At 37.4% G+C, this 19,734-nt stretch overlaps 1 protein-coding gene across 1 annotated transcript in view; it reads right to left on the bottom strand.

The window, feature by feature from the left end:
• Positions 1–11,956: 11,956 nt before the first annotated feature.
• The window catches only part of SUGT1 (SGT1 homolog, MIS12 kinetochore complex assembly cochaperone), a 44,018-nt gene continuing 36,240 nt past the window's right edge, over positions 11,957–19,734 (bottom strand). The window contains exon 13 of the mRNA XM_060079588.1: positions 11,957–12,079. Within this exon, the coding sequence (XP_059935571.1) occupies positions 11,978–12,079 (102 nt within the window). The 3' untranslated portion in view covers positions 11,957–11,977. The remainder of the gene's footprint in view (positions 12,080–19,734) is intronic.

Genomic DNA, 19,734 nt, shown 5'->3' with positions numbered 1-19,734 from the left:
TGTGTAAAGGTAAGTACATCTATATATACATTTATGCGTGTATAACCTAACCTAGCAAATATCTGCTAAGGTGTTTGGTTTACTGAACCTTTACCATGTCTTAATATTTTTTAAATCAAATACACAGGCGTCAGTCTTTATTAGGGTCTATGTTATCACCACAGTGTGATAAAAATAAGTAATGGGACTGGAAACAGTACACCTACAAAGCTATAAATAAATCACTAGGTTAAAACACCAAATTATTAAAATCCATTTTAAGTTCCTTTAAACAAGTGAGCTTACTAGTAACTTTACAGATATGTCATATTCCTGTTCTCTTTGTGCCTGTTCCTTTACAAATATTCTCTTCATATCAAATTTCTGTAATTGAATCAATCTTTTTTTCATCTGTAACATGGCTACAAAAATTTTAATAGCAATGAGATAGTTTGGAAGAAATAATCTCTATACACTTTTTCTTAAAACTAGCATTGTTTTTGCAAATTTACTTGCAATACATTTTTTTTCAAAACATGATTTCTTTAGCTTCCTGTTCTTCAGCCTTTCAAAGGTGTGATTATTTAATTACTAAAAATTTTCAACTATCTATATTCCATTAACCTAGACTATTATCCATCTTTCTATAATGAATTTACTTTATACTGACATAGTCAAAGACCTGGAATAACCTTACCAAGCATAAATTTTCTCTTAGCAGGACATTAGCTGCAGGACACTAGCTGTCTATTTTACATTTGGTAGTGTTTATATGTCCACGCCACTCTCCCACTTCATCCCAGTTTACCCTTCCCCCTCCCCACGTCCCCAAAGCCATTCTCTATGTCTGCATCTTTATTCCTGTCGTGCCCCCTAGGTTTTTCAGAACCGTTTTTTTTTTTTAGATTCCATATATATGTGTTAACATATGGTATTTTTCTTTTTCTGACTTACTTCACTCTGTATGACAGACTCCAGGTCCATCCACCTCACTACAAATAACTCAATTTTGTTTCTTTTTATGGCTGAGTAATATTCCATTGTATATATGTGCCACATCTTCCTTTATCCATTCATCTAGGACATTATGCTTTTAAAGGCAAGTGGTTTCTTTTCAATTAAAACCCTATTCCTGCCTATTAGTTACTAAGGTAACTATACAACTACATAGTGAAAAAGATCTCCACTCCAGAAAGATCTCCCTAACATTCTACTCTACTTAATCCACCAGCACCACCATAATTTTTAAATCACTTAGCACCTAGGTGTAATCAGGCAACATCTGAGAATATTCCAGTCACTAAAGAAATAGTGCCTTATTATCCATCAATCAGTACTATCATATTCCATATATACTCCATGAATATTGACTATTCTAATATTCTCTGCTCAGTTTTAGTAATATCTCAGCAATGATAAATTAGCATCTTGTCCAAATAGTCTCAATTTGTTTCACTTTAACTGAAAAAGATTTCCCTTCATCATGTGGTGTACCATTGTGGTTATATGGATTCAATGACTTGTATCATAATGACCCTAAGGTTCTGATGACAGAGGAACAAAAATAATCCTTAAGCATCTCTCCTCTGCCTTTACATCTATGTAAGAGGGAAACAAATTCTTCCAAAGAACAAGATCTCAAGTAGCTTTTTACTTTTTTCTAAAATTTTTCAGAAATAAGACATCAGAGATGATTAGTACTAATAACCTTTTTAATTCTCTCACCTTTACTCCGCAAAATCATTTTTTTAAGGGCAAGGTCCCAGGTCACATACTTCAAAGTCACCAGGTCATGATAAACAGAGATTTACTGGGCCCTATCACAAACTTACTGATTCAAAATCTCAGGAAGGAAACAGAGAAAGCCTACATTTTAAAAAAACAAGCTTCCCAGGTGAGGGTCACTCACCCTCAAGCTTGAGAACCACTATCTTACACAGAATATCTTCCCAATGCTGGAATTTTTAGTTGCCTGATATTTGGGACAACTGTCAGAAGATCAGTACAAGACTGGGGTAAATAATTTAAGTTTTATCCAAGTTAAATTCTGATTCTATCAGCAACTAACTATCTGTGTGAGTTAAAGAACTCTTATGAAGAAAAAAGTGTATGAGAGTGCTCTGGGAAAAAATGCATTTGTAAAACCAGACAGTACTTAAGATTCATTCCAGCTCTAAAATTCTGATTTTATTTTTGTTTTGTCTCATGTTGACAAGGAATGGAATGCAAATACATGTTTAAGGGAGTACAGGTACCAAAGTGACTTCTAGCCTTGGCAGACGGCCCATAAAAACATGCCTGCTGATCTGACTTTGACAATTCTATTAAACATAAAATCCTATGCCACACTCATTAAGTCCCTGTTCACAACCAATCATTCTAATTAATCCAATTTTGTCTCAGCATCTAGTATGCTACAACCATACTTATATTCCAGAACAGGAAACAGCTTTGCTAAACACAGATTACACTAAAATGTGACATTATCTGTAATTTACTGTGTTAAAAGAACAGAAATAAATATTTCAATGAAGTACTGAAGCTGAGGCCTTCGCATATACCCACTGAGTCAAATACCATGACTCAAATTCATTCACGTCAATACCATCAGGTGTTCAGAGCAAAACTCCACTGCAATCCCTGCTAGATCTATAAACTAAATTTGATTCGACTGTATATACACTTGATAAAAATCAGAACATTTTTAAAACGGATAACCCGTAAAATTTTGACAGCACCGAGGACAACAGGATTCCACATTAAGCTGGGGCGAGCCCTGGCACTGGCTACCATCACGTCACCTCTACCACCTGCAAGGCCCCACGTGACCGAGGTCCCCACTGCCTCCACTCACTCAGTCCCGACCCTCACCAACTCGGCCCCAGCCCCACAGCCTCCTTAGCTCCCGCGCACACCGAGGCCTGGCCTGGCACGTCTGCTGCTCCTTCTGCTGGCGGTGCTCCTTCTCAGGAATCTCCACCATTCCCTCCGCTTCCTTCGCGTCTGTACTGAGTTCTAGTGGGCTCCCTGAGTTCTCAATTGGTCTCCTATCTCAAATTTCAACCACCTACGGGCCTCTTCGCACATTCTGCTTATCTCTCCCGTTAAGTTAGGCTTCATAAATGCAGGGCATCTGTTCACCGGTGTATCCCTAGTGTCCAGAACAGTGTCTAGCACATACCTTGCACTCAACGTTGATGAATGAATGAATGGGTATGATGACATGAACATATATTTGTCACTTATCTATATTATTCTATGTATTTTTCTATTACCAATATTAAAGTGAAAACCCAATCCAAGAAAAAAAGTATATGGCTTTTGAAAGACGGCAAAGGTATTAATATTGTTAAAAAAATAAAGTACGTAACCCTCACCGAAGAGGTTCATGTAGTATTCAGTAGCTCAAAATCTCTTTGGGGGTTTTCCAGAAAAAAAATGTACTAGTAAGCAGTCCAAATTTTTGCCTCCAGAAGTTGGTATGCTTATAAATGAAACTGCTCGACTCACTCTTAGTTTCCAGACCTGTGCATATGCCCAAAGCAATTCCGGGGTTTGTAAAACTCTGGCCTCCTTTACCCAAGTTCCTTGGGCTCAAAATTTCTTCTCAAAGGATGACTAACCTAATTGGAAAGTAAATTTCAGTCCTTTCTTTAAGGAAACACATATATTTTGGTTTTAAAACAATCAGGGGGGAATAAAAGGAATGTGAAAATTAAATGGCAACACAAAAAAATACGTATCACATGGCTTTTGATTAGTTATATAATTGCTATTCCCTCTAGTGATGTAGATAACTGAATAACAAATTAGATTTAGCTCTCATGACCAGGGGTTAAATATCTATTTTAAAATTACTATTCTATCTATATTGATGAATAAATAATTTCAAGGGCACATATTATAAACAAAGTACAGTTTTTAAAACTAATTCTTTAGTGTGCAACAAGAGTTTCAATACTTGAATATCTACTACGTGAAAGGCACTGTGCTCGGCATCAAAGATCCAAAAATAAGTAAATAACAACGTAATGAAGCAGGACACGCAGGGTAAAACAGACACCATGCAACTAACACAAAAATCGGTGAAATTCTGAGCTGTGCCTTAACAGATGCATCAACAAGGCACCTCCACCACAACACAGCTGGAGTGGCAGTGAATTCCTGTGGAAGGGATGGAAGGGGGGATTTAACAAGAGTATTCTGAGGACACTTAAAAGAATGAAGAGAAGAAAATAAGGGCATTCCTCTGTGCAGCGTTAAGACCACCTACCAAATTCTGAAAGCTTATTCTCTATGCGCCAGGTACTGCAGGTACAAAGTTCAAAGCCAGCCCCCTCGACCCTCCCCAAAGCAGCTCAGTCACGAGGGAAGAAATGAGTCAACTGTAGTGACTTGATAATGAACAGATCAAACTCTCAAACATGCTCACAGGACACTGTGGTTTTGGTTTGATTCTATCAAAGGATCTAACGGGTGCCTCAACCATAAGCAAATAACCCAATGCAACTGCTACAAAGCCAGTCATTGACAGAGTAACACAAGATTAAACAGCTTTCCTGGAGGTGGCATATGAACTTAGTTTTGACACATCAACAGGAAATTGAAGCTTTCCAGGTCGGATGGAAGAAGGAATAAAAATACACGGGATATTCAGACAGAGCAGAGGTCTGCAAACTAAAAAGAAGAACATGCAATAGAGACTTTATGTGCCACACAAAGCCTAAAATATTCACTATATGGCCCTTTACGTAAAAAGTATGCAAACCCCTAAACAGACTATTCCTGTGTGCCTGGAGCTTAGGTACACAGTGAAGCAGTGACAGATACAGCTAAAAAAATGGCTGAGGCTGCCCTTGAATAGCAGCTAAGTCAGATTTGTTACCTTCCTTTTAGGAATTCTACTACTCAACAGCACTGAGAAAAAAAATCAAGGACTTTATACTTAAGTGACAATTATTGGTCACATACTTTTGAGTCAGGACTTAGTTAAGTCCTCACAGTCCTGACAGGTAATTATCATCTAGTGTTAGAGATGAGAAAAATAGTCCAGAAAGGTTAAGTCACTTGTCCTCAAAACACACCATTATTAACATATCAAAACTGGGATTTTAAGATTCCAAATTCATGTGTTAGTGTCCTTTCTGCTATGAGACCATTACCTCTGTGGTAGTCGAAATAAATTGATCATTTTGCAACTAATAAATAGCAAAATAGTAAGTAATTCCAAGGAAATACATTCAATTTCTTAACATATTTCACAGGCACTAAGCTAGCTAACTTAGGAAAGTGTTCATTTGTAGTCAGTTAGGTCACAGAAAAGGTCAATGTTAGAGTACAAATGAGTGACAAAAAGTGGTAGTTGGGAGAGAAGACCCCCGAACTTGAGTCTATAGTACTAGCGTCTATATACAAAGGACTGCACATACTTTTTGCTCCCCACTGATTGTTTGAGGGGCAGGGAGCAGGGTAGAAAGGGAATAGACTGATGAACTCTTGTAAAAAAAACAACTATCAGTTTCTCTACACAGATGGAAGTAACAGGACAGAATCTGTGGTTTGCAAGTGGCATAATTTTGCGACTTGTTTTTATAAGCCCTAATAGTTTTACTGTCTTGAATTTAAATTAAAATGGAATTAAAATCAAAGAACTTCTGAAAGGAAGTCCCTTAACATTCTACATATAGTTTGTGTGTTCTGGCACCACTATACTTTATGATTCCTTTTATTTAAATTAATTAACTTATTTTATGCCTGCGTTAGGCCTTCATTGCTGCTCGCGGGCTTTCTCTAGCTGCAGCGAGTGGGGGCTACTCTTCGCTGCTGTGCACGGGCTTCAGTAGTTGTGGCACACGGGCTCTAGAGCACAGGCTCAGTAGTTGTGGCGCACGGGCTTAGTTGCTCCGTGGCATGTGGGATCTTCCCGGACCAGAGCTCGAACCCGTGTCCCCTGCATTGGCAGGTGGATTCTTAACCACTGTGCCACCAGGGAAGTTCCTACTTTATGATTCTTTTTAAAGTATTGCTGACAATACTTGCATATTTAAGCTCTGCTTAGGTAAGTTAAAATAACTACTCATTCAAAATAAAAGCTTTTCTGCAAACTTTCATGCTCTCACTATAATTTTTTTTAAATTATACTAATGATTTTTAAGCAGCTGATATACTTTCCTCAGACAGAATCCTGAATCTTGAAGGATTGAACTTAGAAAAAAAAAGGCTTACTACAGTATTTCAACCTCACAGCCTAAATGCATATACATTAAGCACTGCTCTCTGCACTTTACATGTACAGGTACATGTAACTCTATTCAAAAACTTTGGAGCCAGATGTGTTTCTGAATTCAGGATTTTGAATTTTAGAATGCAGTGCAGATATACTATGAATTTTTTAATAACCTCAGCAGGATCTGTGGTAGCACTGTTATTAAACAAATTAATATTTCTGCAGCAAAATATATGACTACTCAAATTGCAAGTTTAGGACAGGTTTTTGTTTTTTTTTTACCACTGAGTCACACACACACACACACACACACACATCTAGTTTTTAGAGCCCTCTGGATTAGGATAAATAATTGTAGAATTGTATTAACACATTCAACTCATATACGCCAATGAGGTGGGTATATTAGCCCAATTTAGATAGGAAAACTGAGGCACAGAGACATTAACTACCTGCCCACTGTCACACAGCTAGTAAGCAGTGTAGCCAGGACTAATCTCAAGCAGGCTGTCTTCAGAGTCCAGCATTTAACTACTATGGAATATTGCCTTTTAATGCACTTAACAGAGCATCAAGCACACAGTATGTGTAACAGTTTACTATTATTTAGAGCTTTTGTAGTTGCACTGTAGAGCATGGTTTTTAAAAGCCCATATACAAGCACTGAAGATTATCTTCCTTACTCCTTTTTGATAAGTAAAAATTGCTTTTGGGCCAACAGTACTGTTTCTGAAACATCTTTTGTATAACTGAATCCTATAAGAGAAAATAAAGTCAACGAGCTATGTATGAGAGTCTCAATGCAAAAATAAGAATTAAAAAATCAAATTTGAAGGCACAGCAAAGGTAATATTTAGAAGACTCCACACAAGGCAAAATTCAGTATATAAAATGTTAACATGATTGGAACAAAGGGACTAAACCTGAATCATTCCTACTTTATTGAAGAAATCAGTGATACACTGATCCTAACACACATATCTAGATAGGAAAAAAAAAAAACCCTTGAAACAATTTTAGTATTTGAACAAGGAAAACTAGTGTGAGAGCTCCCAAGTTTAAAGAACAAGAATTTGATCAGGATGATGTGCCAGTCTTCTTTCACCTGTAACAGTTCTAAGCGTATCTTGTTTCTCTGTAACTATCTGCATTTGAGAAAAACAAAATCTTCAACACAAGTCAAGACTACTTGCTTGTATTACCTTTACAAGAGACAAGAGATTTGGACTCCTAATAAGCTTTCCTACTTATGAAACTGATGATAATATTCTGATCTTTAAGAAATGTACTTCCCAGCTCATGTACAAGAATTTAAAAATTCAACTTGCACATCTTCTGCTTCATTGTGAGACAGCTGATTAATTAATAAAAATCACTCGTCCACCCAATTCATTCCGTTGTTAAAAGCATGGGAACTGAATTCTCACAGGCCTCGGTTCAAATCCCAGGTCCATCACTTATCAGTGGACTGAACTAGGCAAAGAACTGAACTTGGGCCTCATTTTTCTGATCTGGAATGACAGGATGCTATCATTACCTCACAAGGCTGTTACAAACGAGGCAGTACAGATAAAGCACACCTGGTCCATTAAAAGCACTAGTACAGAATAGTTATCACTGTTATTGCCTGCGTGGGCTAGCAATGTGTATGAGTTTAGCTGATTTGGGGTATAAGTTTACTGAGGTAGGAAGAGAGGCTAAGAGTTAAATTAATTTCAGAAGCAAATCACAAATGTGGCACCAAATAGTAACACTTTTGAGTAAAGCAGTATCTCCAACTTACCCACAAGTACCCAATGTTTCCAAAATAAAATCTCTTGATATGTGTAAAATGGTTTTACAATAGAATACGCATAGCTGGAGACAAAATAAACCAGATTAATGTTGACGATCCCCCTTATTTAAAACTACACATGACTCTTCCTGGCACAGAAACCATTATTTTGTCCTTTTAGCTTTTATTATTTCCTCTCCTTGGTTCCTCCAAGGCAGAGATAACAGATATCCGTATTCTGTTATGGATGCTAAAATATGGGGCTAAAATAGCAGGTAAGAGTGCAAAGGTAAACTTCTTTACAGCTAGCTGGTTACACAACAAAAAGTGGCTCTAGTAACAAACACCACGTAACACCCAGAAAAGTTCTACCTATTTTTGGAAAAATCAGTAATAGCTACAAGTCAGAGACATGCACACTAACCTAGACAAGGAAGATCCCAATAAAAGTAAAGTGCACTAAGCAGATCAGATGGTCAATTAATAGGCAATACTGCTCTGGGTCAGTGATGTATTTCTCAGATCAATGACCTGATCTGATATGTAGATAATTGGGGAAGGAGAAAAGGTAAAATGGGAAAGGATAGCCAAAACACATTTCAGTAGTGAACTAAATTAAAATATCTTCTAAACTATTCATAATAGCATAGTGACATAGCTTCATTTTATTTATTTTTAATTTATTTATTTATTTATTTATTTATTTATGGCTGTGCTGGGTCTTTGCTGCTGCGTGCAGGCTTTCTCTATTTGTGGTGAGCAGGGGCTACTCTTCATTGCGGTGCGCAGGCTTCGCATTGTGGTGGCTTCTCTTGTTGCAGAGCATGGGCTCTAGGTGTGCGGGCCTCAGCAGTTGTGGCTCGCGGGCTCTAAGCACAGGCTCAGTAGTTGTGGTGCAAGGGCTTAGTTGCTCTGCGGCATGTGGGATCCTCCCGGACCAGGGCTCAAACCCGTGTCCCCTGCATTGGCAGGCGGATTCTTAACCACTGCGCCACGAGGGAAGCCCATAGCTTCATTTTAAATGTTTATTTGAAATTTATCTAAAAAATTTATCTAGGACAGGTCAATTATTTTCTTCCTGTCCTATATAGTTAGCCTGCTAAGAAAATAAAAGTTTTCCCAGACTCAAAGAGACAATAACAATTCAATGTTCTACAGTTAGTGAATATCTCAAATCAAAGGAATGGAAATGCTAGGGGTGGGGATGGGGTGCAGGACAACTGTAGTTATTAGTGCAACCATCCTTTTCTTCCATTCCATATAAAGATAGAAAAAAATGTATTCCAAGACTGAACCTCAAAAAGGAAAATAAATACTAAGAGAAAAATGTACATTCTAAAGAAACAAAAAGGTAACTAGAGCACAAAGAGAACCAAGATTTGAGAACTGAAAATGGGAGTCTAGGGAGTTCCCTGGTGGCCTAGTGGTTAGGATTCTGGGCTTTCACTGCCATGACCCGGGTTCAATCCCTCGTGGGGGAACTGAGATCCTGAAAGCCATGTGGGAGAAGGGGGGAAGGGGGGAGGGAGGAAGGAAATGGGAGTCTAGATAGAAAGTGGGACCAATTAATAGCCAAGCTGAGATAGCAGAGAATAAAGATAAAGGCTCAAAATCAAGTTTTTTAACTTTCTGGAGTCTTTCAATTTTTCATTGTCTAGAATGGTGAAAGAGAAGCAGTACTTTAGAGTGGTACTTTAGGGCAAGCAGTCTAACCTACTTCTCAAAATTCCCTTCTTTACCCATAAACCTATTGTATTTAGACAAGTTAACATTGTAATATAACACAGTCAGGTATATTAGGAACTCCATTTGGCTCAGCAAAATCCTGAATCGGACATCCTTAAGCAAATCTAGCCAACAGATAAACACACTTTAGACAGTGTATCCTTGAAAATAAAAGCAAAACTAGTACTAGAACCTTTTTAAAAAAACCCAACTTCTATCATAATAGTGTCATTCCTAAGAAAGAAAAAAGTTGCTTTTAAGAGGCAAAAATGCTTCCTTATTTAGAATCATGGACTTTTAATTAAACTTTAAGACCCTATGGATTTGCAGATAAAGGAACTAATAAAACATAGGAAGGCTGTAAACCTGCTAAAGATTTTAAAGCTAGTGGGTGGCAGAGACTTGCTAGAGCCAGGAGTCTTGTCTCTGGGGTATGCCCCTGACTTACCATCTCTGTAGCAAGAGCCTTCCTACCCCTGGGAACTACTGGTACAGAGAAAACTTAACATAATCACTGTCTTGTTTCCTAAGGAGAAAATTTTAGACATTCATACATGCAAGAACTTAATTTTGCCTTTTCCTTCAGTGCTCAAGATCAAAAAAAGTAGCCTGTAACTCTAAGTGAGCAGAAGGACAAGTGAAGACCCCGACATGCATAAACAAGCAGTAACAGCAAGTCTGGGCATGGTCTGGTATCACCCCACCACTTCTTCCTTATGAACTCCCCTGCACGTGTCAAATGAGTAGAAGGAAGAGGCTGAACGCCCACTCTTTTTGGAGATGGCGGCTAATTTGCCCCCCTTTACCCTATCCTCAGCCATGAGGGTATAGAGTGCTTCCTTGCCACAAAATGTTAGTGAGACCTAACAGACACCACCCTCTATGGTTCCGAAATTACAATGAGAAAAGGAATCAGACCTACAGGTCATCCATGGCCTTTGCTTTGTAACAGCTTAGACTGTCAACAGTTTTAATCACAGAACATTTAATCACAGATAGATACTTTTTCTATCTCAAAGATGTATTTGTAATAAGTTCACCATTCAACCATTCATAATTCCTTCCTGAATGTTAATTTTCTCTCTCTGCTAGATTTGAAGTCAACGATCATGTCTTTTAGTTTTTGTATTCTCATGGTATCTATTTATTCTATAAACAGAATAGATACTAAATGTATACATATTACTCTCTCAGTAGCTGCCCTAAACCACCAAAAGCAAAGTAATCATGGGGCTATAAGAAGAGAGATTTTCTAATAAAGAAAAAAAGAAGAAAAAACAAACAAACCAAACCACCAGTCTTGTAATTTCAGGAATCCTGCTGTGGCAAAAGCAGCAAGAAGTGGAGCTGGGCTCTCCTAAATTACTGTTTGACCCCGCTTCACAGATTAGCCTTCAGTACAGTTAAATTTGCAGCATGATAAACTCAGGTGTCAATGTTTTGTACAGGAATTTGAAGGGTAAGGACCAAAATTCTCAGTGCAATTACAAATACTTCCCATAAAAAGAATCAAATGGGAATCCCGTGATAAATAATTTCTCAAAGTTTTCATTAAAAACTTAAGAAAAAGGTAAATAAATCAAACTTCTTCATAGAAAAATTGTATTTACAACTCCATTCAAAAGCAGTTTTTAAAAGCAAACAATTTAACACTGAAATTGAGAAATCTATGCTCACCCAAAGTTGCCACGTCTAATAAATTATTAGCAGAATACTGCATCAAAAATAAGGCAATAACCCAAGATATCCCATTAGCAATTTCTCCACTCCCACAACTAGGTAGAATTAATCTATCTAGTAGCAAATGATACTTCATTCCGTTTCAGCATATCTGAAGTCTGTAAGGACAAAAGTGATAAAACATGATCTTCAGGGCCTCCCTGGTGGCGCAGTGGTTGGGAGTCCGCCTGCCGATGCAGGGGATGCGGGTTCGTGCCCCGGTCTGGGAGGATCCCATATGCCGCGGAGCGGCTGGGCCCGTGAGCCATGGCCGCTGGGCCTGCGCGTCCGGGGCCTGTGCTCCGCAACGGGAGAGGCCACAACAGTGAGAGGCCCGCATACCGCAAAAAGAAAAAAAAAAAAAAAACCATGATCTTCATTCTTCATTAGACTCTTAGAACACTTGAAGGAAAATAATTTCTAAAGCACAAAGAGGTAAAGAGGTATAATCCTTTAAAAAGATGTACTCAGTGTTCAAAATTCATGAATGCAGTATAAATACACAATGGGTGTTAGCTGAATATATGCAATACAGTGATAGCAAATTAATTTATTTAGTACTTTTTCCATTCCATATCATCAGGAGGATTGATTTCAACTTTCCTTTTACCTACATCAGACCAGTTGGTACTCAAAACTGTACCACCAGACTCCATCTGCAATAAAAAATAAAAATAGATTAATTATTGGCCCATAAAATCAAAACAGAATATTTCTCTAAAAACATTCCAAGCATAGAGTCCCAAATATAAGCTATGTTTGGCTCAATATACACAAGACGATATTTAACCTTAGGCTTTCCAGATAAGTTACCATATCGTGTAAAAATCTGAAAAGGAAACTCTAGTTAGGTAGGAGGACCATGTCCACATACACTGCCATATAAAGCACCATGTCTCCCTGCTAATCAGCATAGTGGTTTATGTGGAAAAACTACCTTGAGATGAAAATATTGGGTTGGCCAAAAAGTTCCTTCAGTTTTAAAGTAAAAATAAAAGACACATTTTTCATTTTCACCAAGAACTTTATTGAACAACGTATTCACCATTTTGTTCCCCTACCTTCTGCCATTTTTCAGGCAACCTCATAATTCCATCTTCCCAAAACTTATCTTTTTGAGCAAATAACTGTCCCAGGTGCCTTTTGCAGTCTTCCAGGGAACTGAAATTTTTCCATTAAGAGAATTTTGTAAAGACCGAAATACATGGAAATCCAAAGGTACAAAATCTGGTGAATACAGTGGATGAATGAGAACTTCTCAGCCAAGTTGTAATTGTTCTTGCCTCGTCATCAAAGAAACATGTGGTCTGGTGTTATCCTGATGGAAGATTATGCGTTTTCTGTTGACTAATTCTGAACGCTTTTCATTAAGTGCTGCTTTCAGTTGGTCTAACTGGGAGCAGTACTTGTTGGAATTAATTGTTTGCTTTTCCAAAAGTAGCTCATAATAGAGGACTCCCTTCCAATCTCACCATATACACAACATCACCTTCTTTGGATGAAGACTGGCCTTTGGTGTGGTTGGTAGCGGTTCATTTCGCTTGCCCCATGATCCCTTCTGTTCCACAATATTGTACAGCATCCACTTTTCATTGCCCGTCACAATTTGTTTTAAAAATGGAATGTTTTCATTACGTTTAAGTAGAGAATCACATGAGGAAATACAGTCAAGAAGGTTTTTTCACTTAACTTATGTGGAACCCAAACATCAACGCGATTAACATAACCAAGCTGGTGCAAATGATTTTCAACACTTGATTTAGATATTTTGAGTATGTCAGCTATCTCCCGCATGGTATAACATTGATTGTTCTCAATTAATGTCTTGACTGCTATCAACTTCAGCTGGCCTACCCAACCATGAAGCATCGTCCAGTGAGAAATCTCCAGTACAAAACTTCACAAACCACTTTTGATCAGTCACAGCACCTTCTCCATACACTGCACAAATCTGTTTTTGCGTTTCAGTTGCGTTTTTACCTTTCTTGAAATAATAAAGCATAATATGCAGAAAATGTTGTTTTCCTTCCATCTTCAATATTGAAATGGCTACACAAAAATTCACTAATTTTGGTAAGTTTTTTAAAAATGCACCCTGATATGACAGCTGTCACAATACAATCTAACAAAATTGTTTCGAATGAAGTTAAAGACAACTAAGCACTGCTAGAGCCATCTTACTGGGAAAACCGAACGAACTTTTTGGCCAACCCAATGAAATGGGCTCCCAAAGAAAACGATAATGTAATCTCTTTTACTGAGCACAGTAAAGACTTTGCAAAGTAAACTCTTTCTAGTTGGACAGAACTTTAAGAACCCCTTCTTAATGTTCTCTCTATGTCAAATATACACAAGTGTATGCTGGAATTATTATTATTATTATTATTATTATTATTATTATTTTTGCGGTACGCGGGCCTCTCACTGCTGTGGCCTCTCCCGTTGCGGAGCACAGGCTCCGGACGCGCAGGCTCAGCAGCCATGGCTCACGGGCCCAGCCGCTCTGCGGCATGTGGGATCTTCCTGGACCGGGGCATGAACCCGTGTCCCCTGCACGGGCAGACAGACTCCCAACCACTGCGCCACCAGGGAAGCCCTGGAATTATTTTTAAATCAAGGTACATCCACACACAGACACATAAAGTTAGTGTCTCAGTAAAGCACTGGTCATCTATTTACTACCCACTGAACATAACACCTACCAACAAACCTAGCATATTCATAAATACATTTAAAAAATAAGGCTGTAACTGTTAATGCAATAAAAATTCACTGATTTGGATCACAGCAAAGAACAGAAAATTGTTAAAATCTAAACATTTAAAAATAATCAGCTATATTACTGGTGAATGTATACAGTTACGTATGCTACCATTACACTGGAGCCTCAAAATAATCCCAATGCCCCACACTCTCTACCAATCTCCTTTCCATGGGTTCCTTTGCACGGGATGCTCTTCTCTGTCCCGGTTCTTTTTATGTCTTTAGTTATCCTCCAAACATGACATGTCACCATCTCTCTGTGGCCTTCTTTGACCCTAGTCAGGACTCTAGCTACTCTTTTAGGACTTGTCTATGACACTGCACTGATAAAATTTTACGAATCTGCCTTCTCATACCTGCTTCCCACCCGTGGCTCCAAACTAAAGCTGAGAGTTTCTAAAAGGAAAGAAACATATTTTACCAATACTTATATCCTAGATCTAAGTGCAGTGGCCTGGCACACAGTAGGCTGCAAATAAAATACTTAATAAAATGGGACAAGTTTATATAATAACTACTCCTAAGAGAACTAAAGGAAGCAGATTTAATTTATAATCTGATCATATTTGCTGATGACATTTATTTTCCCCTTTCTTCTTATGGACTGCAGTGCAACTGAGCACTTCCCTGACTGTTCTGTATATGTTGGTCTTTTTGCCCAATCAGACAAAGAGATCAGAGATAAGATAGAGTCTGTTTCTTTGTACAGGCAGACCTCGTTTTATTGTGCTTCACTTTACTGCACTTTGCAGATCTTGCATTTTTTACAAATTGAAGATTTGTGGCAACCCTGCATCAAGTGAATCTACTGACGTCATTCTTCCAACAGCATGTGCTCACTTCATGTCTGTCACATTTTGATAACTCTCTTATATTTCAAACTTTTTCACTGTTATTATCTTTGTTATGGGGATGTGTGATCAGTGATCTTTGATGTTACTACTGCAAAAAACTATGACTTGCTGAAGACTCAGATGATAAAGTTAGCATATTTTAGCAATAAAGAATTTTTAAATTAAGGTACATGCATTATTTTTTAGACATAATGTTATTACACACTCAGTAGACTACAGCATAGTGTAAACATAACTTTCATATGTACTGAGAAACCAAAAAAGTGTGACTCACTTTATTGCAAAATTTGCTTTATGATGGTGGTCTAGAACTGAACCCACAGTTCTCCAAGGTATGCCTGTATTCCCCCACAAAGACAGAAGCAAGCCCTTGGTATGTTCCAGGTCAATGCTGCCAAACAGATGGCTTATTTTATGCATACGTATGGTTCAGTTACACTTAGCAAAGTTTCTGTATGAAAATGGACACAGATTCTATAATATAACTTTGAAATCTCACACACTATTTTGTCCAGTAAGTTCTTTAAAAGTCAACACTGAAACTGATTTCAGGGAATTCCCTGGCGGTCCAGTGGTTAGGACTCCACGTATCCACTGCAAGGGGCACACATTCAATCCCTGGTGGGGGAACTAAGAGCCTGCAAGCTGTACAGAGCGGCAAAACAAACTAACAAAACCCTGATTTCTCCTTTTGGAGGCATTAAGTGAGTGTACTTTTTCCTAGCCTTCCCACTAAGTACAACTAAAAACCTTGTATGTTATATAAATAACAAATATAAGACAACTCTAAAAGATGAAAAGAAGACAAATCAGCTAGGGACCTTGGGACCCAAGGAACAACACGGTGGTGAGTTCTTTGGGTTTTCTTTTTGCCTTATTTTTTTCCGAGAGCTGGAACTGAAGAAGCTGGAAATGCCAAAGGGTGCAAACAAAAAAAGCCCCAACAAAAGCCTGATTTCTCTAGCCAATGGACAAAGACAAACAGAAAGACAGAAAACTTTTAGACAATAATCACTCTAGCTAAACACCACAGTAATAAGCTGTGGTCCCGTCCCCACCCAGGCCAGTGAAGGCTGAATGAAGAGCCTAGACTTCCACCCATGCTATGCTATCACAAACCGGCCTCCTCTGTTGCCTGTGGTGTCAGTGGAAACCACGTGGGGAGCTAGAACTCCTACTTATTCCCAGCAGTAACAAGGAGATGCCCTGGGGTGTCAATGGAGGTAGAGTGGGGTACCTGGATTTCTACCTCCACCTGGCAATAGTGAGGTAGTGACTTCCCTTCCTTTGCCAGAGGGGTTGTCAGAGAAAGCCACCTAAGACAGATGGTTTAAATAAGATCCAGAGTCTCGTAACATGCAAATGTCCAGATTTCAACTGAATATCACGTGGCACTGGTGAAAAACACCAAGAACCAGGAAGATTTCAGATTACATGTTTAAAAAGAGAGGACAATCAATAGATGCTAACACAGAGATGAAAGAGATGTTAAAATTATCTGACACATTTTTAAAGCAGTCAGGGTAAAAATGCTTCAACAAGAATTATGAACTAGCTTGAAACAAATGAAAAAAATAGAAAACCTCAGTAAAGAAACAGAAGACATAAAGAAGAACCAAATGAAAGTTTTGTAATTGAAAAATACAATTGAAATAAAAAGGTCAGTGAACGGGCTCAAGAGCAGAATACAGAGAATAGAGCAAAGAATCAGTGAACTGGAAAACAGAACAATATAAATCACCCAATCTGAATGACAGAGACAAAACAGAGACAAAATGAACAGTCTCAGGAATGTGTAGTACTATAACAAAATATCCAGTACCTGTGTCATCGGGTTCCAGGAAGAAGAAAACAAAGAAGGTAGGTCTGAAAAAGTATTCAATGGTATAATGAATGAAAAGATCCCAAATTTGGCAAAAGACATAAACCTACAGACACAAGAAACTGAGCAAATCCCAGCCAGTATAAACCCAAAGAAATCCTTGTCAATAGAGAGAATCTGTTATGGACAGATCTACCCTGAAAGAATGCCCAAAGGAAGTTCTCCAAACAGAAGGAGGGACTTCCCTGGTGGTCCAGTGGTTAAGAATTCGCCTTCCAGTGCAGGGAACATGGGTTCAGTCCCTGGTCAGGGAACTAAGCCTGTGTGCCTCAACTACTGAGCATGTGGAGCACAACTAGAGAGCCAGCATGCCTCAACTACAGAGCCCACACGCCACAACTACTGAGCCTGAGCACCACAACTAGAGAGAAGCCCACGTGCTGCAATGAGGAGCTCACAAGCCACAGCGGAGGATCCTGCATGCTGCTGCAACTAAGACCTGATGCAGCCAAAAATAAAATGAATAAATATTTTTTTAAGAAATGAGAGGAGACAATGTGTTCAGGAGTTTAAAAAGAAAAAAGAAAAGAAACAAAAAATGGAAACCTGAAAGTCAGAAACGAAGAAAGAAAGGTCACAATATAGGTAAATGCAATAGAGTTTGCTTTTCCTCTTAAGTTTTCTAAATTATTATACTGCATGATATGGTTTCTAAACATATATAGAAGAAATATTTAAGAAAATTATAAATGAGAAAAAGTAAAAGGACATAAAGGGAGGTAAGGTTTCTATACGTCATTCAGTGTCAAAAAAAATAACACCAGTAGACTATGATAAACTAAGTATAATATAGCTAATATAAAATCTAGAGCAACCAAAGATACACTACAAAACACTATAGATAAATCAAGATGAAATTCTAAAAAATGTTCAAGTACCCATTAGGAAGGCAGGAAAAACAAAAACAAGATACAGAACAAACAGAAAACTTACATGGTAGACATAAGTAAGTCCAATAATTACATTAAATGTTAAGTGCTCCAAATGCATCAATTAAAAGAGATTGGCAGAATAAATTTAAAAAAAACATGACCCAACATGCTGTCTAAAAGAAATTCACTTTAAATATGACTTAGAAATCTGAAAAAGAATGAATATATATATGTATAACTGAATCACTTTGCTGTACACCTGAAACTAACACAACACTGTAAATCAACTATACTCCAATAAAATTTTTAAAATAAAATAAAAAATTTTTAAAAAATGACTTAGGCAGGTTGAAAGTAAAAGGATGCAACAAGATATATCATGCAAAAATTAACCAAAAGACATAAGAATCAGCTATATTAACATCAAAGCAAAGAAAATTACCAGAGTTAGAGAATGACATTATATAATGATAAAAAGGTCAATCCACCATGAAAATATAGCAATCCTAAATGCATATGAACCAAACAACAGAGCTGCAAAATATGTGAAGCAAAAATTGACAGAACTTAAAGGTGAAATCAATAAATCCACAATTATAGCTGAAGACCCTCTCTCAATCAGTAGAACAGTAAGACAGAACATCAACCAGGAATATAAAAAAACTCAACAAGAATATCAATCAACAGGATCTAAGTGACATTTATAGAACACTCCATTCAACAAGAGCAGAATATACATGCTTTTCAAATGGAATATATACTTAGGATAAGAAGTCTCAAGTGAAATCAAAATATACACTGAGCTTAATAAAAATGAAAAAGTAACATCAAAATTTGTGGGAGACAGCTAAATTCTTCTGAGAGGGAAATGTATAGCATAAACACATACAATAGAAAAAAGAAAGAGTCAAATCAATAATCTAAGCTCACATCCAAAGAACCTATTAAGAAAAGAATAACAAAATAAACCCAAAGCAAGCATAAGAAAATAATTAAAAGCAGAAATAAATGAACTTTAGAACCAAAAAAAGGAAAAATTTAAGATAAACAAAAAGCTGATTTTTTGAGGAAAAAAAAAGTAAATAAAATTGACAAACCCTAGCAAGACAAAGGAAAAAAAAAAGAGAAAAGACACAAATTACCATTATAGGAATGAAATGGGCATTTCCCTTCAAAGCTGAAGGGAACCCTACCAACACTAACAACTTAAATGGACCAATTCCTCAAAAACAAACTACCATAAGTCACTCAATATGAAATAGACAACCTGAAGAGTCCTATAAGCTATTAGGATAACGAAATTCATAATTTAAAATCTCCCAAAAAGAGAAGTATCAAGGCCTAGATGGCTTCATTGGTTTAAAGAATCTTTAAAGACAACACTAATTCTACAAATACCCTCCCCCCCAAAAAGAAGAGGATGGAGCATTCCCCAATCCATTCTATGATGTATTACCCTGATACCAAAACCAGAAAAAGCACCAAAAAAGAATACTGTAGACCAACATGCCTCATAAATACAGACACAAAAATGCTTAAAGTATTTAAAAATAGAATTGAGTAATATATAAAAAGAATTATACACTATGACCAAGTGGGGTTTATCCCAGGGATGCAAAGCTGGTTCAACAGTAGAACAGTAGAAATCAATCATATTAATCATATAAAATCACCACTTTGACAAACTAAAGAAAAAAATCACCTAATCATATTGACCACATGCAGAAACATTGCAGAAAAAGTATTTGACAAGTCAACAGCCATTCATGATAAAAATCTCAGAAAAAAAGAAATACAGCAAAACTTTCTTAACTTGATAAGCATCTACAAAAACCTACAGCTAACATTATACTTAATGGTGAAAGACTGAATGGTTTTTCTCTTAAGATGGAGAAGAAGGCATCGCTACTCTCACCAATCTTATTCAACATAGTGCTGGA

The sequence above is a fragment of the Mesoplodon densirostris genome, chromosome 17, assembly GCF_025265405.1.
Source record: "Mesoplodon densirostris isolate mMesDen1 chromosome 17, mMesDen1 primary haplotype, whole genome shotgun sequence".
In the NCBI taxonomy this organism is placed as follows: domain Eukaryota; kingdom Metazoa; phylum Chordata; class Mammalia; order Artiodactyla; family Ziphiidae; genus Mesoplodon; species Mesoplodon densirostris.
The sequence above is the reverse complement of the archived record's forward strand: the minus strand, read 5'-3'. Positions and strand labels throughout refer to the sequence as shown.